This window comes from Eretmochelys imbricata, chromosome 2 (genome assembly GCF_965152235.1).
Source record: "Eretmochelys imbricata isolate rEreImb1 chromosome 2, rEreImb1.hap1, whole genome shotgun sequence".
In the NCBI taxonomy this organism is placed as follows: Eukaryota; Metazoa; Chordata; order Testudines; family Cheloniidae; genus Eretmochelys; species Eretmochelys imbricata.
This window is the reverse complement of record NC_135573.1, coordinates 42,552,501-42,579,571: the sequence shown is the minus strand read 5'-3', so window position 1 is coordinate 42,579,571 and position 27,071 is coordinate 42,552,501. Positions and strand designations below refer to the sequence as shown.

General features: G+C 42.8%; 1 protein-coding gene across 4 annotated transcripts in view; it reads right to left on the bottom strand.

The window, feature by feature from the left end:
- Positions 1-475: 475 nt before the first annotated feature.
- Positions 476-27,071, bottom strand: part of CFAP418 (cilia and flagella associated protein 418) — a 27,772-nt gene continuing 1,176 nt past the window's right edge. Inside the window, exons 2-9 of one of the 4 annotated variants that reach the window (XR_013345084.1) lie at positions 23,329-23,428; positions 18,185-18,255; positions 17,087-17,152; positions 13,043-13,138; positions 8,729-8,906; positions 5,717-7,178; positions 1,718-2,853; positions 476-1,126 (exon numbers count right to left, since the gene is read on the bottom strand). Coding sequence is in view for 1 of the 4 variants with exons in the window: in XM_077809973.1 (XP_077666099.1) it covers positions 8,747-8,906; positions 13,043-13,138; positions 17,087-17,152; positions 18,185-18,255; positions 23,329-23,428 (493 nt within the window). In the remaining 3 variants the exon portion in view is untranslated. Of the gene's footprint in view, positions 1,127-1,717; positions 2,854-5,716; positions 8,907-13,042; positions 13,139-17,086; positions 17,153-18,184; positions 18,256-23,328; positions 23,429-27,071 lie in introns of all 4 variants that reach the window. The other 3 variants (XR_013345082.1, XR_013345083.1, XM_077809973.1) reach the window with 3 other exon arrangements.

Below are 27,071 nucleotides of genomic sequence, written 5' to 3'. Positions count from 1 at the left end.
AAGCCGTACACAGGCAGCCGGGACAGTAGTCAGGAGCTGTTCAACTACAGGCTGAGCAAGTGCAGAATGGTGGTAGAATGTGCATTTGGACGTTTAAAGGCACGCTGGTGCAGTTTACTGACTTGCTTAGACCTCAGCGAAACCAATATTCCCACTGTTATTACTGCTTGCTGTGTGCTCCAAAATATCTGTGAGAGTAAGGGGGAGACATTTATGGCGGGGTGGGAGGTTGAGGCAAATTGCCTGGCTGCTGGTTACGCGCAGCCAGACAGCAGGGCGGTTAGAAGAGCACAGGAGGGCGCGGTATGCATCAGAGAAGCTTTGAAAACCAGTTTCATGACTGGCCAGGCTACAGTGTGAAACTTCTGTTTGTTTCTCCTTGATGAAACCCCCCGCCCCTTGGTTCACTCTACTTCCCTGTAAGCTAACCACCCTCCCCTCCTCCCTTCGATCACCACTTGCAGAGGCAATAAAGTCGTTGCTTCACATTCATGCATTCTTTATTCATTCATCACACAAATAGGGGGATGACTACCAAGGTAGCCCAGGAGGGGTGGTGGAGGAGGGAAGGAAAATGCCACACAGCACTTTAAAAGTTTACAACTTTAAAATTTATTGAATGCCAGCCTTCTCTTTTTTGGGCAATCCTCTGTGGTGGAGTGGCTGGTTGGCCGGTGGCCCCCCCACCGCGTTCTTGGGCGTCTGGGTGTGGAGGCTATGGAACCTGGGGAGGAGGGCGGTTGGTTACACAGGGGCTGTAGTGGCAGTCTGTGCTCCAGCTGCCTTTGCTGCAACTCAACCATACACTGGAGCATACTGGTTTGATCCTCCAGCAGCCTCAGCATTGAATCCTGCCTCCTCTCATCACGCTGCCGCCACATTTGAGCTTCAGCCCTCTCTTCAGCCCGCCACTTACTCTCTTCAGCCCGCCACCTCTCCTCCCGGTCATTTTGTGCTTTCCTGCACTCTGACATTATTTGCCTCCACGCATTCGTCTGTGCTCTGTCAGTGTGGGAGGACAGCATGAGCTCAGAGAACATTTCATCACGAGTGCGTTTTTTATTCTTTCTAATCTTCACTAGCCTCTGGGAAGGAGAAGATCCTGTGATCATTGAAACACATGCAGCTGGTGGAGAAAAAAAAAAAAGGGACAGCGGTATTTAAAAAGACACATTTTATAAATCAGTGGCTACACTCTTTCAGGGTAAACCTTGCTGTTAACATTACATACATAGCACATGTGCTTTCGTTACAAGGTCACATTTTGCCTCCCCCCACCGCATGGCTACCCCCTCAACCTTTCCACCTCCCCGTGGCTAACAGCGGGGAACATTTCTGTTCAGCCGCAGGCAAACAGCCCAGCAGGAACGGGCTCCTCTGAGTGTCCCCTGAAGAAAAGCACCCTATTTCAACCAGGTGACCATGAATGATATCTCACTCTCCTGAGGATAACACAGAGAGATAAAGAACGGATGGTGTTTGAATGCCAGCAAACATACACTGCAATGCTTTGTTGTACAATGATTCCCGAGTACGTGTTCCTGGCCTGGAGTGGTAAAGTGTCCTACCATGAAGGACGCAATAAGGCTGCCCTCCCCAGAAACCTTTTGCAAAGGCTTTGGGAGTACATCCAGGAGAGCCGCGAATGCCAGGGCAAATTAATCCTTTCACATGGTTGCTTTTAAACCATGCATAGTATTTTAAAAGGTACACTCACTGGAGGTCCCTTCTCCGCCTGCCGGGTCCAGGAGGCAGCCTTGGGTGGATTCGGGGGGTACTGGCTCCAGGTCCAGGGTGAGAAACAGTTTCTGGCTGTCGGGAAAACAGGTTTCTCCGCTTGCTTGTTGTGAGCTATCTACAACCTCATCATCATCTTCTTCATCCCCAAAACCTGCTTCTGTGTTGCCTCCATCTCCATTGAAGGAGTCAAACAACACGGCTGGGGTAGTGGTGGCTGAACCCCCTAAAATGGCATGCAGCTCATCATAGAAGCGGCATGTTTGGGGCTCTGACCCGGAGCGGCCGTTCACCCCTCTGGTTTTCTGGTAGGGCTTGCCTCAGCTCCTTAAGTTTCACGCGGCATTGCTTTGGATCCCTGTTATGGCCTCTGTCCTTCATGCCCTGGGAGATTTTGACAAAGGTTTTGGCATTTCAAAAACTGGAACGGAGTTCTGATAGCACGGATTCCTCTCCCCATATAGCGATCAGATCCCGTACCTCCCGCTCAGTCCATGCTGGAGCTCTTTTGCGATTCTGGGACTCCATCGTGGTCACCTCTGCTGATGAGCTCTGCATGGTCACCTGCAGCTTGCCACGCTGGCCAAACAGGAAATGAGATTCAAAAGTTCGCAGTTCTTTTCCTGTCTACCTGGCCAGTGCATCTGAGTTGAGAGTGCTGTCCAGAGCGGTCACAATGGAGCACTCTGGGATAGCTCCCGGAGGCCAATACCATCAAATTGTGTCCACAGTACCTCAAATTCGACCCAGCAAGGCCGATTTAAGCGCTAATCCACTTGTCAGGGGTGGAGTACGGAAATAGATTTTAAGAGCCCTTTTAGTCGAAATAAAGGGCTTCATCGTGTGGATGGGTGCAGGTTTACATCGATTTAACGCTGCTAAATTTGACCTAAAGTCCTAGTGTAGATCAGGGCATAGAACATGAAGCCTAAACTTCTGATATTTCAAAGTGAATGCTTTTGTTATAGATTTTTATTCTCCTCCTTTATTTCTCATTTAGTTCAAAACCCTCAAAAGCAGGACAATGTTATCTCTGCTGGGGAGTGATCTGAACAAAACAGAAGTCCTATGCTTTCTTCTTGTCTTTTCCAGAGGTATAAGCAGTAACATTTCTTTCTTCCAAAGCAACAATTGGGGGAAGACAAAGGTCACACTTATATTAGTCAGTGTTTCTCTGTAATACAGCCATTTGACAAAATACAAAATGGGAGACTGAGTGAATGACATTTTTAAATGAGTAACTTTTTATATCCTCTGGTTATAAACTACACCCAGAAAGCAGCTAAATTTGGGAAAGACCAAACCACATGAAGCCCGGCCCCTTTCTTGGTTTTATATCTAGATCGGAGGGGAGCAGCTTCCTCTGAGAAGAAGGGTAAATTTGCAGGGGAGAAACAACTCCTATGTAAAATGCTGAAAAAAACCTATGCTTAGAGCTATGTTCTACCTTGGATTATTTCCACAGGTCTGATGCTAAGATTCATTACAGCAGTCTATAAGAAGATCCTTGGCTATTGTTCTGTTATCTATTTCATGCATTGTGTTTCCAATGGAAGCACACATGCTGTACACCAATTCTCTGTTGTTTGTTTTAAATAAAGCACTTTTCCAGACCTGGGGGATTTAGGTATTGCACTGCACTTTACAGATGAGATGAGGTACTTTACATGGAGATATTAACAAAAAGCTGGGATATATGAAGTATTTTAAGATTGCACATGGATTGGACTGTCACTCTTCAAGAATTACCACTCCAGTCCTCCCCATTCAAAGAGAACTAAGAATTAGTTTTTTAAATTGCAGATGTAGTAACTATTCCCAAATCTAAAACGACATGAAATGTTGTAACTATAAATAAAAACATTTATACAAATCAAAATGCAATAACACTATTTTTGTAATTACTGTACCTATATTTCACTTGTGATGAGCTCTTATATCTGCCATTCTAACCAAGGGCACAGACAAGTAGCTAGACTCCTTGAGGAAGAAACTATGAATAGTAGGATTCTTTCATTTAAGTATTCAGGCTTCTAATCACATCTTCAAGAAGAGGCCCCCCCCATGCCCCCAATATTCTAGAATTTTCATTGTTTCTTGTATGTTTGCAGCATATCCCTGCTGATACTAGCTGGTGCTATTAGCTGATAGTTGCCTCCACCCAGAAATAAGACACCATTTCCACAATGTTTTTAGCTTGCAAGAGGATGAAGTGTACGGTGACCTATGAGAACAGCTGATTCGTACTGTAAATAGATTCATCCTTCACTCTCCTGAAGATTAAAGTCTTCCTTCTTGCATTCAGTCACATTTGGCCTTTTCCCCTTTTTCTCCCCCTCAGTAGCCTCCACTTTCCAGTTACATTGTTAGTCACTATTGTAATAACTGGGCCTACTAATTTACCCTAATTGTGAGCTAAATTGTGAAAAGTGAGTGCAAGTTCATAAAATGTCACAATAACCTATAATATAAATGATAATGGGGAAAGGTACAAAAAAAGACAGACTGAATTAGTTCAAATGAAGAGGCCTACTCCTTATAATTCAAGGATTGTATATGAAGATCATGCCTGGTTAACAAGAACAGTGTGAGATGGAAATCAATGAACCAAAACTCGTGTGTTAGAAATTAGGCCTAACTGGTGGACAAAATGAGAGCATGGGCTATTCTGCCCATCACTTCCCTTTTGGAATCCTCCCAAAAAAACCCCAAACCTAAAAACCTACTTCGGGGGGGAAAAGATGGTTTACTATGAAGCTGGCTGACTGTGAGACATGAGAAAAGGAAGGAGCAAGCTTCACCTTCATGTCAGAGGCTAGGGGGTTTATTACAGAAGTGGGTGGGTGAGTGTTCTATGGCCTGCAATGTGCAGGAGTTCAGACTAGAGCATCATGATGGCTCCTTCTAATCTTAAAGTCTGAGTCTGCCATCCCACTATTTGCTAGGGCCCCAGGCATTTGTCTTTCTGATCCTGAGAGATGTCTTGACCAGACCAGGGCAGAGAGAGGGACCCAGATGACACCACCGCATCTACTGGCTCTGGCTGAAACTCAACCACCAACTGGGATATGAGAGTTTATCCCCTCTCACCCATGTGTTCTTTTCCTTCTCCACTTTATTTCTTCTCTCCTCTTTGTTCCTGCCTAACAAAAGGTCTGGCTTAGCTGGCCAAGACTACGTATTTTGCAACTGTTGTAAGCCTTTGACCAGACAAGCAGCTAAAAGCAATGTCCTAAACAGCCCGATGCTGGTACAAGTTTGCCAGGTCTCAGAGCGCTTGATAAGACCGTGTGCTGTGTTTGTGTTTCGCAAGCAGCGAGGTAACAAGTAAAAGTTAGCACCAGAGAAGCTACATCTTCTGTCTTTTTCTCTCCCTTTTTGGGTGCTTGTCTTAAAAACAGGATTGGGCTTGCACAACAGTTGCAGCCCATCTCCACTAACTTCTCTTTTCCCCAAAAAGGACAGTTCTTACCATCTTTGATATAATCTAAAAGACTGTCACACAAGGGGCTTTTTCCTTTTTAATAACTGTCTCTAATTAAAGAAAAGGGAACAAGGGATGTTGTTAAAATGAGAGCCTGTTTAATTCTTTAAGTTTCAAATGCTTTAACTGTTTTCCCTTCTTTTCTGTATCTTTAATATTAGGTTAAGAGGATTTCTAATGAATTTGCCATAGGCTGAAGCAGGTTGAGGTCTCTGTATACCAAACCTTGTTTTAACAGTGTATAATGTTGGACAGTGACAGGGTCTCATTAGCACCTTTGACTCTTCAGGCCTATTTTTTCCATCTACATTAACAAATAATTTTTCCTAGTTTCTGCTTGCTAGCTCTGAAAACATTGACCGGGGTTCCCTGTTCATTACTGGCTTAGCTTCACTCATAGCCCTAGTCTACACTGGGGTTGGGGATCGATCTAAGTTATGCAACTTCAGCTAGGTGAATAACGTAGCTGAACTTGACGTACTTAGATTGACTTACCGTGGTGTCTTCACCGCAGTGAGTCGACTGCTGCTGCTCCCCCGTCGACGCCTCTCATGGTGGTGGGGTACAGGAGTCGACGGGAGAGCGCTCGTGGGTGGATTTATCGCATCTAGACTAGACGCGATAAATCAACCCCTGCTGGATCGATCGCTGCCCGCCAATCTGGCGGGTAGTGTAGACATACCCATAGATCTCCCTGACAGGTGTTTCTGAATCTGGAAACGAGAGACCAGTCAGCAAACCCACATCTCCCAGAGCACTACTACTAGGTCAGCTTGAGAGCTGTGTATTTTGCATATCATTATCAGAAACAGAAGTCTTGAATATTTGGTTCCATATAGGAGAGGTGCCTTCCAAATACTGGGTAGCAAAGACTTAGGGGAAGTTCCTCTAAAATAATTTTGAATTAGGCAAACAAAACCAAAGCAACTCATCACTTGTTGAAATGTAGAGCTGACCTGAACTCCCTCTAGAGGAAGAGTAGAAAGTTTCCTTCTCCTAAAGAACTCTTCAATAAATCATGGTCTGATTGTAGGTGTCGTCTTACCCCAATCCCACCTAGCATTCTCTGAGCCTGTAAACCACTCAGCTCATCTGAAGAAAACCCAGGAATACTTACCCCTTACAAATCCAAGCTGAGGATGGTGAAGCTCTTCATATTCGGTTGTCAGGTAAGCAGAGTTGTCTTGCTAACAGCTGTTTCAGAACTAGTCCATCAACTGATCTCTACGTTTGCCTATTTTCTGGAACCTGCAGTTCTACAGTCTCTAAAAGCTGGAACTTTGCCTTGAAATACCAATAGCAGTGAACTTGCAGATGATACACACTCATTATGAGTTTTCTTATGAAATTTTTCTAAGGACCGAACGATCAAATCTACAGCAGGGCCAACCAGCAGAAAACTTACCAAATTTTACTTGCAACCAAAATACCACAGAGACCATTTGGCCAAAGATGTGAAAAGATTGTCTTTAGTAGTTAAATGAAGATAACTATACAGCATCATCAGAAGAGACAAGAAAATTCTCCTTGCTAATAAGGGAATATTTCCATTTATTAGAACCACCTATCCAGAACTTTAGGTTCATGACAATTTTTATAAGATTGGTTAAGAGGATTTCTTAATTACAACCCCCACCGCCCCAAGAAATTAATGATAGTAATTTCCAATCTTTGAGTTGCTTCATTCATCTGCTTACTGCAGATTGCTCCTCATATTTCTCCTGATGTAATTAAAGTATGACAGGTGTTTAAAAACCAGTTACCACTTTGTATACATGAAATTGCATACATCAAATAACTCTGAATGAATCCTTAGAATACTATTTTATTGAATAGTAAAAATATTTTCGGTACAGTGTTTTCATTCCATTTTCTTTTACATCACTGTATGAAATGATCCCATCCCCTTTGCCGAAATTGAACTATAGTCCATTTTTCAATATGATAATTTCCAGTGCTGAAAAAAAAAACACAAGCCATACATAATACTTGTGCGTATTTCATATATGCAGGTAGTGAAGAAAACAAGGGCTTATAAGCTGCTATGACATTAATATTAAATCAAATCATCTCACCAACTAACATGATACTGGGAGCTGTTTTAAGGGGGAATTCAATGGGCAAGTCACACATTTGGCGTGTGTAGTATTTCTGAAATGAAGCTTTTAACTGAAAAACCCAAAGACAAGGACAGTCGGGATATATCTTGTGCAGGAAATGGCCTAACTTGATTATCATGCACATTGTGTAAAGAATTGTCACTTTGGATGGGCTATCACCAGCAGGAGAGTGAATTTGTGTGGGGGGGTGGAGGGTGAGAAAACCTGGATTTGTGCTGGAAATGGCCTAACCTGATGATTACTTTAGATAAGCTATTACCAGCAGGACAGTGGGGTGGGAGGAGGTATTGTTTCATATTCTCTGTGTATATATAAAGTCTGCTGCAGTTTCCACGGTATGCATCCGATGAAGTGAGCTGTAGCTCACGAAAGCTCATGCTCAAATAAATTGGTTAGTCTCTAAGGTGCCACAAGTACTCCTTTTCTTTTTGCGAATACAGACTAACACGGCTGTTACTCTGAAACCGGGATATATCTTGTTGCACTCTTAAATGTGAGCATCTTTGTTAACTGTTGCAGAGCTACAATTTCCCCAACTTATCTTGTAAAATTGAATTGAATATTGTTAAATAATTCAGGTCCATACTGTCCCCTCCCTGCAGTGCAACCAAAGGAGTGAGGAGAGATCAGGCAAAGAAACTAAGTGGTAAACCTCAGAGTCTCCACGGAACGTCTTACTCTGGACAAAGGGCTTTGAGGAAAACAAAGAGTAGTGAGTACTAAGGAGTTTGGATGGGAGTCTCCAAAATCTGCATTCTTGGGGATTTGTGGGTAAAGGAAAGTGAAGCCCTGTGTGGTGACAGCTGGTCTTGTCCTCGTTCTTTTGGCTCTGTACGACTACTCACTACCTGGGCTGCAAACCTTGCCACCTCTACATAAGGCTACAGGCAGAGTGGGAGGAAGAGCATTAGTTCTCATGCGGATAGCCAGTCAGCTCTGAAAGAGTGCCACAGGGCATGGCTGCTCCCCATGTCCATGGAGTCAAAGATCTTGTACAAGACTTCTGCTGGCTCAGGGGGCCGTACCTAGGGGCTCTTGCTCTTCCCTTTTTCTGTGCCCCATTTGGTTTCACTGGCTTCTTCTCCCTCCAATGGCATGAGGGGAGGAGCGCATCAAGCCCACTTATCATTAACACTTCTAATGTCACCTGTAGCTGGCACTCTAGGGAATACAAGGCCTCCAAGCTGGCTGTTTCCTCTATGAACTCCCTTAATTCATGAGACTGTTACAGTGAGAGGAAAAATGTTCAGTTCTGAATTCAGTGTCACTATCTAGTTCTAGATAAAACATTCAGGTTCCTTTCTGTTCTCAGAAAATAGAGTGGGAAATGCATGGTAAAAGGAAGTCAGTTTGACTTGAAAGTCTGTTTTCACACAGGAACGCATACCAAATATGTGAGAAGACTTCATTCTACATGTTTACCACAGACCCAACGAAGCTGCCGGTCTGTTCGCAGGTCAGTTAGTTCACCAATGGATCTCCAACTGCACTGACAAGCATAAGCCCGTGATCCCTTCTTCTTTATCATCTTTGCTCTTAATTTACTGAGTTCAGGCATGTTATTCCTGTCAATCAAATAAGTTCACTTTAGTATCATGTAAGTTCGTTTTTTCTATAAAATAAGCACTTAGCACCATGGGGCCAAATTCTGACATTGGATGTGCATACACTGGGACTGACTTTAGCGGGAGTTGTGTGTGAAGCTGAGAAAAGATCTTAGCCCATGGCATTCTGCTGAAACCAATTCTGCTGAAACCACTCTAACAGACTAGCTTTATAAAGACACCTTATTATATCTGTTTGTTTGTGTGTTTTTTTAAAGCAAATTTTTAGCATCCTAGGTGCATTACACTTTAATGTGATCGCTGGACAGCTCTTGCTTCTATAGCAGTCTACATGCATGCAGGAAACTGCCAGTGAGAACAGCAGTATTACTCCTCTCTAGCTACTCTACGGGCTCCTGGTCCTGTTGCCTACATCTACTTATCTTCTTCCAACCCACAAGCTCTCAAGACTGTTTTTCCTTCTCCTCACCGCCTTCTTCCACTATCATGATATCTGAAGTGAGAAATCACATACAATTTAAGAACATGTGTAGTGGTTGTGGTCCTTTATCTACTGGAGCCAGAGCAGTTGCTGAGAATCCTCTTCCTTACTTGAAGGAGGACCAGAAGCACACAGCCACCCCAGTAAATGCAGCACTGCTGCCTTCAGAACCAGTTCCCTGTCGGTTAATGGACTGTTGCATTTCCAGGTGCTGTCATTGTAGGAGCTTTGACTACAGTAACTATAAAGTCCCCATGCAATGCTGAATGAGGTTATTTAACAGGCCAGTCTCCTTTTTATATGCAATTTTTAAATCACTTTCATGGCAAGTACTGAGGTTATAGTGCAATAGCATCTCTGGTTTAATTATGAGTTATAGGCTAAATCAGCCATGGGCTGCTCTGAAATGTATACAGGTCACTAACTTTTTTGTTGCAAGAGCAACACAATGTTCTAGCAAATAAAAATTCAAGAAGGCAAACTATTGGGTCAAAATCCTCCTGTTATATTGTTTTTACTTACATCAGTTGGAAGAAAAGGAACATTTTGTACTGTGATAATGTCGATCCCTTCCGTGGGTGGTTTATGCTGACTGAGGTCTGTGGTGGGGAGGGAGCAAGGGTGAGGTGAGGGGGAAAGGAGACAGCCACTATCTGCAGAATTGGTTCCCTCCCTCCCCCCACGAAAAAAAATCTGCAAGAAACACTAATGATGTATAATTCTGACTGGGACAGAGCATCTTGCTTTCTCTTCCTCCTCTGCAGTATACAACCCCCAGGGAGACAGGAGCCACAGGGAGAGTCCAGTGCAATAACAGCCATTCCTGCACTCAGGCCAGATGCTAGGTCATGAAACAAGCTTTGGGCCTTGATTCAGAAAAACACTTAAACATATGCTAGACACTGAGTGTGCACTTAAGTCTCATTAACTTTAGTGGGATTTTAACATGTGCTGAAGTGCTGTCTTGAATATAATGCTTTCCTAAGTAAAGGTCTCAGTGTACTGTCACTATTGTTTGCAGGTGTATTGAAACCTGAAGTTTTTTGTAGGTTTAGTCCTCTGCTGGTTCTGCAGAGGAGAGAATTCCATCCTCCAAAGTATCAGTCAGAAAGAAATACCAAGTAGACTAATGTAGTATCAGCTCTCCTACTTGGGAATAACCTACAGAGGGGTCAATCTGGTCTAGAGAGTGAATCTGAAGTGTGTTGTAAGTATTCATTTAGTTTAGATTCATACAGTATCAGCTATCCTAAGTATCTTAAACTGGTTCACTTGTATCATAAATGAATCCATATACACAGTGACATTCTGCTGTCAGAAAATAGCATATGCAAGTCAATCACTACGGGGTCTGTGGTGAAACAGGTCAGGGTAGAAGGCAAAAGGGATCACATTTCATAATACAAATGGATAGACAATAGGGAGAACATGCACCAAATCACAGGTTACTTCTACGCTAGCATCCAGCAGTACAAATGAAGAAGCCAAAGGACCGGTATAAAAGTCAGTTATTTCAAAAAGCAAATGTAAACTTAATGTGTTAACCATGACTGACATTTAGCCTGCTCTTTCCATTAATCCTTCATCTGCTGCCCTTATAGATGGTCAAATACTACACTGATGAGCACAGTAAAAATGTTTCAATAGAAATCTGAGAACTAAACAAAGTGGGGTAGATGCTTATTTACTAACTTGCTTGTCCATCCTTTAAATCTCATTTTTACACTATTTATTTAGGAAGGATTAATAGGTTTACAAATGCATGCCATGTAAATATGAGAAACAAAACAAAAGTTCACTATTGTAATGATTGTTTAAAGAGACATTGCATACGAATATTGTCATCAGATCTCTCTGTTTAAGAGTTATATTACAGAGTAAGCATTATTACAAGATCTATGACATGTTGTTTAACAGACCAGGCATGTCTAATATTAATATTCAAAAAATTGGACAGGTATGCTGGTTGTGTTTGCAAGTGAATGTAATCAAATATCTGAGACCTGGTCTACACTACATAGTTAGGTTGATGTGAGGCAGCTTACGCCAACCTAATTATGTCAGTGTACACACTATAGCCTTGTCCCTACAGTGTACACACTATAGCCAGGTAGCTAGAGCCTGGCTGCCCCCAGCTCCCAGCCAGACTGTTGCCCAGAGGCCCCCTGATCAGGGAGCCAAGAAGCCCAGGCAGCTTCTTGCCCCCTGCCATGGGGGGGCTGAGAAGCCCAGGAGGCTGTCCCTTGCTCCCAGCCAGGAGCAGGGAGCCAAGAAGCCTGGTAATGGGGTGGGGGAGCTGGTTCCCAGTAGGGAATTGAGAGCCCTGGCTTGTGAGGATGCACACCACCAACAGAAGGAGGGTAGTGTGGACATCAGCCTCTGCAGTAATTACTGTGGTGGTTGCAAGTCAACCTGACATATGTCAATTTAAGTCTGTAGTGTAGACGTGCCCTAAGTAGATTTGTCCTCTGTCTATTCTGCTTGGTATGTAACTGGTTCATTCTCACCTTTAATCCCCTAATTTGCTTTGTTAAATCCAGGTTAACCTAAATTGCTGAACATCATGTTGAGGATTACACATTTTAATCAAATTAAAAATAGTTGATGACAATGCCTTTCACTTGATTAAATTCTTTATTTTATTCATTCAAAATCTCAGGAACAGAATAACTTGTACATTAAATAATATACATTCTGCCTTTTAGTTCATGAAACTCTCTAGTTACCAAAGAATCATATAAAAAAACTTATCAATGCAGAGTATTTTTAATAATTTGCATTAATAAAAAAACCAACGATCTCTCTATCGATTCTTAGGATCAGAGAGAACACAAAGGACGTCCTAACATAACAAGAAAGAGACTATTAATAACAAGATGACTTACTAATGTGTTATTATTATAAGGTGTTAGTGTTCTTTACAAGCTACAATACACCCTGGTGTTCACACAAACAATGTGAACATCCAATTAACCTGATCAATATATTTCAAGAGAACAAAGTTTTGATCAAAACAGATTTTATCAAAATAAATGGAATGCACTGTATTTAAATTCCATGTATAAATCAGGAATAAACCTCTTATTTGTAATTACAAGCCAACCTAGTAAGGTCTTCAGAAAAGGTTTTAGAGAAATAACAAGTCAAAGTGGCTAAAGGACAAATTTAGGGACTTCAAATCCCCACTGGGATGGGGGAGAGGGAGAAATACCACAATTTAAAAAAAAATTATTTTTTTTAAAGTGATTGGTCCAAGGTTTTTTTCCCATGGAAAACCTTGCATTCAGTCAAGCTTCTACATTTTTAAAACAAAGGCTTTTAAAGTGCTTGAGTCTCACTGAACAGCTTATATACATAGCATGAGCACGGTACTTAACAGTGGAGAGAAAAAAACCTGACAGAAGCAATAAGTCTGTCACCCAAAACATGGTGGCAAATATACATAAGGAAAGTCATATTTTTACTTTATTCATGAATGAGACATACTGCAATAGAACACAAGAGGCCAAATTCATCACTAGTGAAAGTAACACTGATTTACATGGAATATCACCTGATTATGGCAGCAATAAATATGGTTCTTTATCTATTAAAATGTATATTTTTGATAAGCATAGTATCCCAAATACTAACTTCAAGTCTACCTGAGGCATACCTGAAAAAGAGATAATCACATGACTTATCCCACTGGTAGTCATTGTAATGAGACACATGGAAGTCACAGGCAGTACAACGTAGCTGATCACATGTTCTGTTCAAAGTAAAATAATCGAATATCAGTGATTTATTACAAAGATATATTAAGATTTCAAAATCAAGTGCTCAAAAGTTACAAAATTCCAGAACCAGAATTCCTCTCACGCACAGGCATTCTACATGCTTTAATTACATGAGCCCATACCATACTTTCCACTGCCTCATTCAGTGCATAAGCTGGATGGTGCGCTGGGAACTAACTAAGTTAATATAGATTATGGAGGCTGTTGTCTCAACTCCTGCCTCATTTGGAGGGTGAAGGTGGAAGGTGTGTAGTGAATGAGGCAGAGGATTGTAGGTAGAGAAGGGATCATCTCATGGCTAAGGAAGCGAAATGCTTCCCTGGATTCTATGCCCGCCTTTGCCAGAGTCTTCCTCTGTGATGCTGAGTATATCCCTTAAACCAGTGTTTCCCAAACTTGGGATGCTGCTTGTTCAGGGAAAGCCGCTGGCAGGCTGGGCTGGTTTGTTTACCTGCCGCGTCTGCAGATTTGGCCTATCGCGGCTCCCACTAGCCGCGGTTCGCCGCTGCAGGCCAATGGGAGCTATGGGAAGCGGTGCGGGCCGAGGGACATACCGGCTGCCGCTTCCTGCGGCCCTCATTGACCTGGAGTGGCAAACCGCGGCCAGTGGGATCCGCGATCGGCCGAACCTGCAGACGCGGCAGGTAAACAAACCGGCCCGGCCCGCCAGGGGCTTTCCCTGAACAAGCGGCGTCCCAGTTTGGGAAACACTGCCTTAAACCAAAAATTTCACAGGTGGCTATTGTGTGTTCCTCATTTTCTGGGTGCCTAATCTGCAGAAGTGCTGAGCACTCAGAGCTACAACTGATGTCAATGGGAGCTGTGCTTTAAACATACAAAGTGCTATGCAATTCTAATTTCTCTGAAAAATCAGACCCTAGGTGTCTCAAGTTGGGCACTTAAAATTGGTAGACACTTCTGATAATGTTGGTTTTAATCTCTCTGTGCCTCAGTTCCTCATCTGTAAAAACGAGAATACCACCACCTTCCCTCACAAGGATGTTGTAAAGGATGATGTTTGTGAAGCATTCAGATACAATGGTGATAAGTGTTTAAAAAGTCTGTAAAGGAATTAATAAATATGTATTCAGTGCAGATTTGGATGGTATACAGTAAATAAGGTATGGGACCATACTCTGTATGGGAATAGAAATATATAAATGCTTGACTTTACAACCATAACGTTCTCTTAACATAGTTTTTTGCATGTAATTTACTGGGTTTTTTAAAGCATACTGAACAAATTCCATCCATACTGACCTCCACAGTTGGACTCTTTAGACACACAGCACAGCACACTCTCACTTGAGCTAACAGAATAACTAACTGGTGATACTAATAGTTTTAGGTGGCTATCTGCAAGACAGCCACAAGAGAATGAGACACAATAGTTTGTCAGCAGGCTTCACAAATGTTTGCTAACAATAGAGGTCTGTAGGCAATCCAGACTCCTGGGTTCTGCTCCAGGTTCTGGAGGAGAGTGATCTCTAGCTGTTACAGACTCTTTGATCCCAGTCCCAACCATGTCTTCCTCTCCCGGGGTGCTATTTCTATCTCCATCTGCCCCGTTCCCCTCCAGGGTCCCAATTTCTTATCCCCGGCAATTCCCTCTGCTTCTCATTCCTCAGCACTCGAAACAGGCGGATTCCTCTTCCACACTGCCTAGGCACCAGCAGGGGAGCAATAAGAGCACAAGAGAGAGTCTCCCTGATCTCAGCTGTGATGCCTGGCAAGCTTGGGTGGACGTTTACAGGGGCAGCAAAGGTATCTCTCTGACCCCACTGGGACCATTCCCCACCCCCAAAAACATTTAGAGACCCTGCTCTGAATTATGGAGGCATTAGAGCTCAACAAAATGGTGAACCTGTTTTTCCAAATACTAAAAAAAGTTCTCAGAAATGGCTAAACTATTTTTTCTAAACTTTAAAAAAAAAAAAAAAAAAATTCAACCTGAGGCAGATGTTCAGCATGGAAAACTTCAGCCTAAACAGTTAGCTTCACAATCAAAAACAGGGTCTTATAATGGAAAGTTTTAGGCAACCCTAACTTAAGGCAGTGCTGTCATTTTTTACTATAACATTTACAAGAGAAAAAGTAATAATTTTAGCTTTTTGAAGAGAAATCCATATATTAAAAGGTCATACGCCAGTGGTTTTCTATTTGGTCTTCAGTTTTATTTCCCTTCATTCCCCACTTAGATGTACTCACCAGTAACCTAAGCCCTTATAAGATTCCTATGTTTAGTCATGGATCTATGTCCTTACAGTTGGATTTTTCATCTGCAAGTTCTAAGGCTTTCTCAATCTACTTTTTATACAATATACTGTTTCCACTACCAGCCTGATCCTGCAAACCCTCACTTGAATGAGAAGTTCTACTGGCCTCAGAAGGATGGCCTGTACGTGTAACTTCCAGTGGGACTACTCCTGTGCTTAAAGGTCCACATGTGTTTAAGTACCTTACCACGTTGGGGCTTTTAGGACTATTCATGTAAGAACTGCAGGATCAGGACCATAATATAAAGGAGTTTGTTAACATATTGCTCTACTTTAAACAACAAAAAACACATTAAGAAACTGATTTTCCGTTTGCCAACCAATCTGAAGATAGCCTTTTCAGTTTTAAAACCCTTGGGGAAAAATGGATAGTAATACTTCAGTTTAAGTGTATTAGGTAAATTATTTAGTAGTAGAGAATGCTGGTATTTTAAAAGCTTATTTTTTCACAATGAATTTTAGGCTAGATCAGCAGTTCTCAAACTGTGGACTGTGACCCCAAAGTGGGTTGTGACCCCTTTTTAATGGGGTCACCTGGGCTGGTGTTAGACTTGCTGGGGTCTGGGACCAAAGTCGAAGACTGAGTCCCACTGCCCTCGGTGGCATGGCTCAGGTTACAGCCCCGCCAGGGCTGAAGACCTTGCAGTTCAGCTTTGGCCCCCCTGCCCAGGGCAGTGGGGCTCGGTCAGGCTCAGGCTTCAGTCCCCGGCTCCTGGGGTCTTGTAGTAATTTTAGTTGTCAGAAGGGGATTGCGATGCAATGAAGTTTGAGAACCCTTGGGCTAGATTGTCAGTTTTTCCTGATGAAAAATACGGAAGACTACATTTAGGCTACTAGACTGTAGAGCTATGCTAGTGCAGTGCAGTAGGATAATATGCAGCACAGGGCTCAAAAGCAGCTGAACTGCTACAGATACACAGTTAAAGGTCACACTGGAAAAGGCCACTGAGGAAGACTGCTTCCCCTGCACAGTAAGGCGCAATACTCCACAATTCCTCTCTCTAAGCAAGTTTGAGTGGCTGCATGGCTTGTGTAACCACAACTAAGTAGTTCCATTAAACAAAACTGCCTTTTGAGGTAAGGGGTGTAAAGATCACATACACAGCTGAAGCTGGTGGGCACGAAAGTGGCTTTACAGGGAAAGATTCGGTCTCCCACATAAAATCCCTGTGCAAATCCTTAGCATAGGAGTCAAGATCTGGCCCATAATTCTGGTTCTGAAGACACTGTTTGTTATAAGCACTTTAAAAACATGATTTAGAAGAAAATTCCCTTTGGGCTGAAATTTCTTGTGACTTGCTGTAAGTTGATGGGTTATTTAATTTTTTTAAATGTTACCTGCAAAGAAAAAATGTTGCCTTGCATGCTTTTTCCTTCCTTAAAATGTCTAAAGATGGTCTGAAACTTGAACTGATTTTTTTTTTAATTAAAAATCCAAGTCTGGCCTCAGCTGGATAACTATGACTGCAGAACTAATGAAATGGTGATACCATAAGAGCTGGGGACAGCCTACTTTTATAAAAAGGGCCATAGAAACTTTAGTGTCAATATTGAGCAGATAAGCTCTCAAGAGGTCTCTAAAACACACTCATGAAATAAACCACATGTAATAGAGCAGTATCTTTCAGATTTCAGATTTCCTACCTCTGCGAAATATTTGTTCCTAAACCACGTGGTGTAGAGCTTCCGCCAAGATACACTGGACAACAGCTACATGAATTCAACAGAGAAATGTAAAATTAGTTAAAGTCATTTGGGAAAAGTAGCATAATAATAACCTAAGTTGATTTGACCTAGTCTGTCATGCTCCAATGAGCACATGTACCTTTTCAGCAAGTCCATTATTTTCATTAGAATTGTAAAGCACAGTAATTATAAAGTAAGTGTTACTTTATTGGACTTATGCTGAACATCCAGGAGCATATAAGAATTAAAAGTTTTTCAATGTGTGCATAAGCAAGAGTCACAGAAACACTCTACTATGGGCAACGTGTTTACCAAATAGTACAGGGACTTAAAATAAACACAGAAAAGTAAAACAGAACATTAATTTTGAACTGTTAATGCTTTTTCATGTGGCAGAAGATTATTTACAACTGCAGTAATCTTTAGTACTTTAATTTAGCATTATAGACAACATTCCTTATACTGATAGACTCAAGGAGCTCAATCTGTTTATCTTAACAAAGAGAAGCCTAAGGGGAGATTTGATCACAGGCTAAAAGTACCTACATGGGGAACACATATTTGATAATGAGCTCTTCAATCTAGCAGACAAAAGTATAACAAACTCCAATGGCTGGAAGCTGAAGCTAGACAAATTCAGAATGGAAATAAGGTGTAAGTTTTTAATGGTAATTAACCATTGGAACAATTTACCAAGGGTTGTGATGGTTTCTCCATTAGGGGCAATTTTTAAATCAAGACTGGATTTTTTTAAACATTCAAAAAGGAATTATGCTGGGGGAGGTTCTATGGCCTGTGTTATACAGGAGGCCAGATCAGATGATCACAATGGTCTCTTCTGGCCTTGGAATCTATGAATCTATTAAATGAATGAAAAACTTCCTTTGCTCTTTGGAGTCACAAAACGCTGAATTATTTGTCCTTTCTCCTACGAAAGCTCCCCTAAATACTTAGTTCCTTTGTAATTTAGTGTCATCATAGTTTAAATAGTAGACATTACTAGACTGATTATAGAATTTACACACTTGTGTATTCAGGTCAGCACGCTTCACTTACCTTTTACCATGAGCCTGAATGGAAGCACTATTTCTTTCAGATGTGGGACTTTCAGATTTATATGTCAGTTTCTATTTCAAAACAGAGAGAGAACCAGGCAGCATTACAGCAACATACACAGCCATTCAGTTTTGCTTAAGAAGCAAGGGCCAGAAATCTCTCCGATGGAAATCGGAATGAAGGTAGAAAAACTGCAAGTTGCCCGTCACGGTGATTTGGCTCTTTTCAAAAGGCATCACAATTTTAGCAGATCCACCCATGGGTAGATAGGGAACCAGGCTCATAACACATCTAAACTCACCCAATTTCCTCCCCAAATGCAGATTCCCCCACTCTGCAGAGAGCTCTGTGAGAACCCCATGCAAAGGAGGCAGCAGATTCTGCCCCTCTCCATACAAATATATTTGGTGTTGGGGGGCAGGTGGGAATAATGATCTGGCCCAGGATAGTAATCAAATAACTTAAACTCCAAATGTACATCTTTCAAATCTATCCAACTGGAATTGTGGGTGCTCAGCACCTTTTTTTTAAAAAAAAAACACATTCTAGGTGTCTCATGTGTGGCACTGAAAATTAGTAGACACACTTAAAAATTGAAGCCTAAGTGACTTGCCCAAAGTCATACAGTAAATGCATAGCTAGGAATTTAACTCTGATTCCCAGTTCTGTATGCTAACCACCAGACAATGCTTCCATGAAACACTAACACACCAGACTGCAACTTCAGTTAATAAAATGGTAGAAGGATGTAGACTGAAGAAGAGAAAGCTTCTATTTAGACAAATATCTTGGTAATGACAGAAAAAGAAATTGGAAAGTACAAGACCATTTAATTGAAAGTTTTGAAGTTTTCCCTAATAGCAGCTCATCTAGAGTTTATCCACTTGAGTTATAGGATATTCTGATATTGGGCTTATAATCCAGGGACTTCTTGGTGCCAAATGGCAGAAGGCACAGGGGGTGCATAGGGTTTACAGGGATCCCCTGGGTTGGATATAAGCATAACAGTTTACCAAAGGGTGACATGTGAGGTCTCTACCAAGAGCCAGTAGCCCACTGGTCACTGTCATCATTGCAAAAAGTATGTGCGGATAATATTTAAGGAGTTCATAGAATCATAGAATATCAGGGTTGGAAGGGACCTCAGGAGGTCATCTAGTCCAACTCCCTGCTCAAAAGCAGGACCAATCCCCAATTAAATCATCCCAGCCAGGGCTTTGTCAAGCCTGACCTTAAAAACTTCTAAGGAAGGAGATTCCACCACCTCCCTAGGCAATGCATTCCAGTGTTTCACCACCCTCCTAGTGAAAAAGTTTTTCCTAATATCCAACCTAAACCTCCCCCACTGCAACTTGAGACCATTACTCCTTGTCCTGTCCTCTTCTACCACTGAGAATAGTCTAGAACCATCCTCTCTGGAACCACCTCTCAGGTAGTTGAAAGCAGCTATCAAATCCCCCCTCATTCTTCTCTTCTGCAGACTAAACAATCCCAGTTCCCTCAGCCTCTCCTCATAAGTCATCTGTTCCAGACCCCTAATCATTTTTGTTGCCCTTCGCTGGATTCTTTCCAATTTATCCACATCCTTCTTGTAGTGTGGGGCCCAAAACTGGACACAGTACTCCAGATGAGGCCTCACCAATGTCGAATAGAGGGGGACGATCACGTCCCTCGATCTGCTCGCTATGCCCCTACTTATACATCCCAAAATGCCATTGGCCTTCTTGGCTACAAGGGCACACTGCTGACTCATATCCAGCTTCTCGTCCACTGTCACCCATAGGTCCTTTTCCGCAGAACTGCTGCCTAGCCATTCGGTCCCTAGTCTGTAGCTGTGCATTGGGTTCTTCCGTCCTAAGTGCAGAACCCTGCACTTATCCTTACTGAACCTCATCAGATTTCTTTTGGCTCAATCCTCCAATTTATCTAGGTCCCTCTGTATCCTATCCCTGCCCTCCAGCGTATCTACCACTCCTCCCAGTTTAGTATCATCCGCAAATTTGCTGAGAGTGCAATCCACACCATCCTCCAGATTATTTATGAAGATATTGAACAAAACCGGCCCCAGGACCGACCCCTGGGGCACTCCACTTGACACCGGCTGCCAACTAGACATGGAGCCATTGATCACTACCTGTTGAGCCCGACAATCTAGCCAACTTTCTACCCACCTTATAGTGCATTCATCCAGCCTGTACTTCTTTAACTTGCTGACAAGAATACTGTGGGAGACCATGTCAAAAGCTTTGCTAAAGTCAAGAAACAATACATCCACTGCTTTCCCTTTATCCACAGAGCCAGTTATCTTGTCATAGAAGACAATTAGATTAGTCAGGCATGACCTTCCCTTGGTGAATCCATGCTGACAGTTCCTGATCACTTTCCTCTCCTCTAAGTGCTTCAGGATTGATTCTTTGAGGACCTGCTCCATGATTTTTCCGGGGACTGAAGTGAGGCTGACTGGCCTGTAGTTCCCAGGATCCTCCTTCTTCCCTTTTTTAAAGATTGGCACTACATTAGCCTTTTTCCAGTCATCCGGGACTTCCCCCATTCGCCACGAGTTTTCAAAGATAATGGCCAATGGCTCTGCAATCACAGCCGCCAGTTCCTTTAGCACTCTCGGATGCAACTCGTCCGGCGCCATGGACTTGTGTGCACGTCCAGCTTTTCTAAATAGTCCCTAACCACCTCTTTCTCCACAGAGGGCTGGCCATCTATTCCCCATGTTGTGATGCCCAGCGCAGCAGTCTGGGAGCTGACCTTGTTAGTGAAGACAGAGGCAAAAAAAGCATTGAGTACATTAGCTTTTTCCACATCCTCTGTCACTAGGTTGCCTCCCTCATTCATTAAGGGGCCCACACTTTCCTTGGCTTTCTTCTTGTTGCCAACATACCTGAAGAAACCTTTCTTGTTACTCTTAACATCTCTCGCTAGCTGCAGCTCCAGGTGCTATTTGGGCCTTCTGATTTCATTCCTACATGCCTGAGCAATATTTTTATACTCTTCCCTGGTCATATGTCTAATCTTCCACTTCTTGTAAGCTTCTTTTTTATGTTTGAGATCCGCTAGGATTTCACCATTAAGCCAAGCTGGTCGCCTGCCATATTTACTATTCTTTCAACACATCGGGATGGTTTGTCCCTGTAACCTCAACAGGGATTCCTTGAAATACAGCCAGCTCTCCTGGACTCCTTTCCCCTTCATGTTAGCCCCCGAGGGGATCCTACCCATCTGTTCCCTGAGGGAGTCAAAGTCTGCTTTCCTGAAGTCCAGGGTCCGTATCCTGCTGCTTACCTTTCTTCCCTGTGTCAGTTATGAGTTATGTATCTATTCTAAAATTCATGTCGTTAAGATCTTGGAGTTAAGGACGGTCACCAGGAGGTGAAACACCTCAAAAATTTTCCTTTCAGACAGGAGGCAGCAGATATCTATCACCCTTGGCTAGTCATTTGTGTATGGTATGGCTCACAATGTAGGCCTATTTGCATACTGAGCCACAGGCAAAAAAAGAGATTTTGAAATCTACAAGAGAGGAAATTCACAGGACGAAACAATGAGCAGGGGTGCCCTGTCTATGAATAAAGACAAAGGATGGGACTGATATATCTGTGGGGTGAGGGCATGAGGACAGCATGCTTATCTCATGAAAGGAGTATCACAGCTAAGCTGGCTAAAAAGAGCTGCAAGGATTTTGGGTGAGTCAAACTCTACAAGACATGAGAGTACCTTGGTAAATAAGTCTAGGCTCAAGAATGCATTATAACTTTATTTTATATGTAAACATTTGTTTCCAGTACTACTTCTTCCTATTACTTGAATCTGTGCTTTGTTAAATAAACTTATGTTTGCAGTGAAATCAAGTATATCGAAAGGCTGTGTATTGAGTGGAGAGGTGATATGAGATAGAACTGGTAAGCTGATGAGTACTGTTTCTTTGGAAGCAGCGAATCTGTGAATACTGCCAATACCAGTGGACCAGGCGCTGAACACTCCAGGAAGACGCCTGGAGAGCTCAAAGGTTGGACTGTATCTATCACTAACCTGTAGAGTAACAGTGGGGCCTGTAAGGCCTAGAGGGGAGTGCTTGTGTTGCCTCTGGCTGGAGGAGTTGGGGATTACCATGGCAGGCATAGCTATGGCAGGTGATAGCGAGGTGCCTCACAACCCTGGGTATCCCTAGGCAATGTGTCAGGGCTCCCTCAATCTCTCCTGCTAAAGAAAGAAAGAAAGAAAGAAAGAGACAGAGAGAGAATGACTGTGTAGCCTGGTGGTTAGGGCACGCAACTGCGAGGTGGGAGACTAAGGTCCAGTTCCCCAGCTCCACTGACTCTTTTACTACTTATTCATAATGGAACAGCTTCAACTGGAAAGACTGGGGGAGCCCCACACCAGAATATCCCATAACTCAGTAGTTAGAGCATTTTTCTGGCAGGTTGGAGATGCCGGTTAAAATCCTTCCTCCCCCTTTAGCAAAGAGGGGAATTGAACCTGGATCTCCCACATCCCTGGCAAGTGCTCTATAATTTTTAGCACAGAGGTTAAACACCATCACTTTCTCCTCTTCCCGCCATTTTCTGTGGAACCTAAGTTACTTGACTCCAGGAGGTGGGTTCCTGATCATGGACTGTTAGCAGAGATAGGTGTCTATCTCTGTCAGAGTGGTAGGGTTTAGGACACACACCTCTCCTTAGAATTTCCCATGGGCTACCATTTCCAGCTCCCTGACTAGCACGTTGGCTTCTGTGATCATATTCCAAGGCGCTTCTATCTCCACAGTCATTGTATAGGGAACCCAGGTACCTAACTCAGGCTTTGTGAATTGCAGTGTTGATTCTGTGTCTTTCTAGATGCTTAAAAGTTAGGCACCACGATGCTGAGCATTGCAATGCCTAAATCCCTTTCTGGATCTTGGCTTTAGCTTCCATAATTTCTTGTCCATGCTGTACCACTTATTGAGGAAGAGAGTCTGGTTCTCAGGCTCTCTGAACCTCCACACAGTTCACATATCCTGAGCTCCCAAGTTCACTACATCCACCTACTCTCTCAATTAAAAAACAAACAAACACACACCCCCCTGAAACTCCCTTTTCTGAAAACTTTCTAACTGAACCCCTTCATGCAGCATTTTTCAGAACTCTACTTACCACAGTTTTTTTGGAAAAGCTGCTTTCATCAATGATATCTTTAATTATGTCATCTATATTCTCTTCATCAACGACAGCCTTTGTTAGTATTTTAGCTGATCTGAGAAATGTAGAGGAAAATCCATCATTGTGTAAAATGAGCAGGTAAAGTAGTTTCAAGCATTTCAACCATACCTACCTAGTTTCAAGAAACATTTAAAAACATTCAGCTATTTTCCCTCTAACATATCTTTACTATCTAAGGCATGAACTATTAGTGGCATCAGAGTACAGGAAAATTAGAGATCAGCCTGAACATCTGCACATACTACTAAATTGTCAATGCAATTTAGAGTACACAAATCTGCTTATGATTCCTGACTCTTTTCAGACAGATCAAATTACAAGTAATTTCTGAAGCACAATTTTAATTCGTGTTTCAAAACTTTGATACACAACACTGCATGATTTTACAGACTTGTTTATGGTATAATAGATAGCTACATATGGAACCATTCATGACATCTTTGGTGTTCACTGAATGTCCTTGCTTATATATACTTGAGACAATCCCTTAACATTCAATGCTAAATTCATACCTTGTGTAAACCAGTTCAACTTGCTGTTGAAGACATGGATCTGTGACTGTTTAAATCATGTCTGAATTTGGCTTTAAATTAACACAAATTAAAAAATACAACTACAAAACTTTAATCCTGCATCATATACAAGTGCTAAATAATGGCTTTAAAACCTAATTATTGTAATCGCCTGACAAAACCTACAATATGAAAGACCCTCAAGAGTATAAATTGAGATGGAAAAAGCATAGAATAGTTCAGAGTAGTTATGGTACTGTATTTCAGGAAATATAGAATACAGTAATAAGAATCTAACATTAAACCCACTAAAATCTGCTTAGATTTGTGAATATTTCTATTTAAGGGCTTAAATGATCAATTACAATATTACAGTTTAGCAATTACAGAAAAATAAGGGTCAAATGATCAATTAGGAAAATTTTTACATCTCTTATCTCCACCATGGTTGCCTCTAGGTTGGCATTTAACACCAGTGGTTGCCTCTCTCTCTCTGAGAAACAAACACAAACTGACAATCCTAGGTTTAAATGACAATTTGGGAGGTAAGGATGGTGGAGATGAGAGATTAAAAATACCTATGTTGTTCTGAAGAAACTGAATGAGCTATTTACAGACTCAGTAACATTCAGCCTTGGGTTTTTTTGGAATGATATAAGTGATTTCAACATTCTGCATACTGTAGAATAAGCTAGTGTTTAACCACTAAAAGTCAGGTTACATACTTCATGTAGACAGTACATACTTCACTGTACATTACAAAATAGCATAGGGAACTTTTTATATATCTTGCTAATAAATATTGTACTGCCGTAGTTCATATTCATGTTTGCACAGAATGTTTATTTTACTAATCAAAATTAGGTGACTGATTTTTGTACAGTTTATAGGCTAGTTAATTTTTAAGTATGGTATCTTCATTGAATCATAGAATATCAAGGTTGGAAGGGACCTCAGGAAGTCATCTAATCCCAACCCCCTGCTCAAAGCAGGACCAATCCCCAATTTTTGGCCCAGATCCCTAAATGGCCCCCTCAAGGATTGAACTCACAACCCTGGGTTTAGCAGGCCAATGCTCAGACCACTGAACTATCCCTCCAACTTGCTAGTCCACTATTAATAATCAATAATCAAATAACATTTGTTTACCACAATGCACTGGCATTGAATGACACCCTTAGCCTTTGGTTCAACTGCAACTTCCAAATAAGATACCACTATCTTTACTAGTGGTTAGCATTACACTCCAACTTATGTGTTAAGACAGGTTTCAGAGTAGCAGCCATGTTAGTCTGTATCTGCAAAAAGAAAAGGAGTACTTGTGGCACCTCAGAGACTAACAAATTTATTTGAGCATAAGCTTTCATGAGCTACATGCATCCGATGAAGTGAGCTGTAGTTCACGAAAGCTTATGCTCAAATAAATTTGTTAGTCTCTAAGGTGCCACAAGTCCTCCTTTTCATATGAGTTAAGGGAGGGCACCAGAGTACGTGCAAAATCATTGGAGTATTTTTAGTCCTGGTACTTTTACAGACAAATTGAAGCTTGTCTTGGCCTCTTCTGGCCCTGGGAAAGGGGGTTGGGTTGGGGAAGAGGGATGGGGTGCAGGGGAGGGATGGGCTCTGGGCTGGGGGTGTGGCCTGGGGGGGGACAGAAATGAGGGGTCCAGGGTGCAGCAGACACCTCTGGGCTGGGGCAGGAGGCTGGGCTGTGTGCAGGGTGAGGGCTCCGGCTGGGGATGCAGGCTCTGAGGTGGGGCCGGGGATAAGGGGTTTGGGGTGCAGGAGGCGGCTCCAGATTGTGTCAGGCGGTTGGAGTGAGGGAGAGGATGTGAGCTTCCGGGAGGGAGTTTGGGGTGCGGGAAGGGGACTCCAGGCTGGGGCAGAGGGTTGGGGTACAGGATGGGGTGCGGGGTCCCGGCAGTGCTTACCGCAGCTCCCAGGAAGTGGCCGCCAGGTCCCTGCGGCCCCTAGGTGCATGGATGGCCAAGGAGGCTCTAGACGCTGCCCACGGGCCCACAGGTGACACCCCGGCAGCTCCCATTGGTTGTGGTTCCCGGCTAATGGGAGCTGCGGAGCCGGTTCTTGGGGGCGGGGGCTGCGCGCGGAGCTTCCCTGGCTGCCCATGCACCTAGGGGCTGCAGGGACCTGGCAGCCACTTCCAGGAGCTGCAGGTAGCCTGCCTTAGCCCTGGGCTCCCACTGTGCTGTTGACCGGACTTTTAACGCCCGTCGGCAGTGCTGACTGGAGCTGCCTGGTCCCTTTTCGACCGGGCATTCCAGTAGAAAACCGGACACCTGGCAACCCTACCCAGGAGGAACAGAAGTGAGGTTGGTGGGGAATGGGGGGAATGAAATAGACAGATATGGGGGCTAGGCAGATGGGGTTGAAGTGATGGGGTGAGTGTGAGGGGGGCTGGGAGACAGGCCAGGCAAATGCAGGTGCACGACTGATTTAGAAGTTGAGGGTAGAATTAATTGCTGCGTAGGGGACAGGCATGAGTGGGTGACAACTACTACAGTGGAGCCAAAATCACTGTACCCAATGAATTTGGGGGAGGAGACAACGCTACTTGTCACCTACACACACTGTGAATGGGCTGGGCAAGTTCAAAAATCAAAAGACAAACCAAAAATCATGATATAATTCTTTCCTCATGATTTTGGACCTATTTCATGATGTTTCATATTGTGAGGATGTCAATACCACATTTGTTGCATTCCAGTGACTAGTGCACTGATACTGCTGTTTAGCTAATTTTAAATCAAACTACACTCAGTTTTCTCAGCAGAGAGCATTACAAAAGTGTGTATGACAGACACTCTAACATTTGATTTACACTTCTCGTTTTATAAACCACATTAGTTACTGCAGAGTCTACTATTATTCAGGTTCAGCCGGCTGCAAAATTATCTCTTTTGAGACACCAACAGAATGAAAGCCAATATTAAAACTGGCCACATTAAACTAAAGCAAGTTAGAAATTATGTTCAGAAAAACTTTCAGTATGTGAACAACAATCGTTGCATAATCTAGTTTTCCTGACATTAAATTCTCTCACTGTGACTTCACAGCCACACGCTGACAACAGAGCACCAAAGCCAGCAAGCCGCTCTGCCATGGAGGCAGGCAAAAGGCAGCAGAGATAAGGGCCATCTCCGGAGC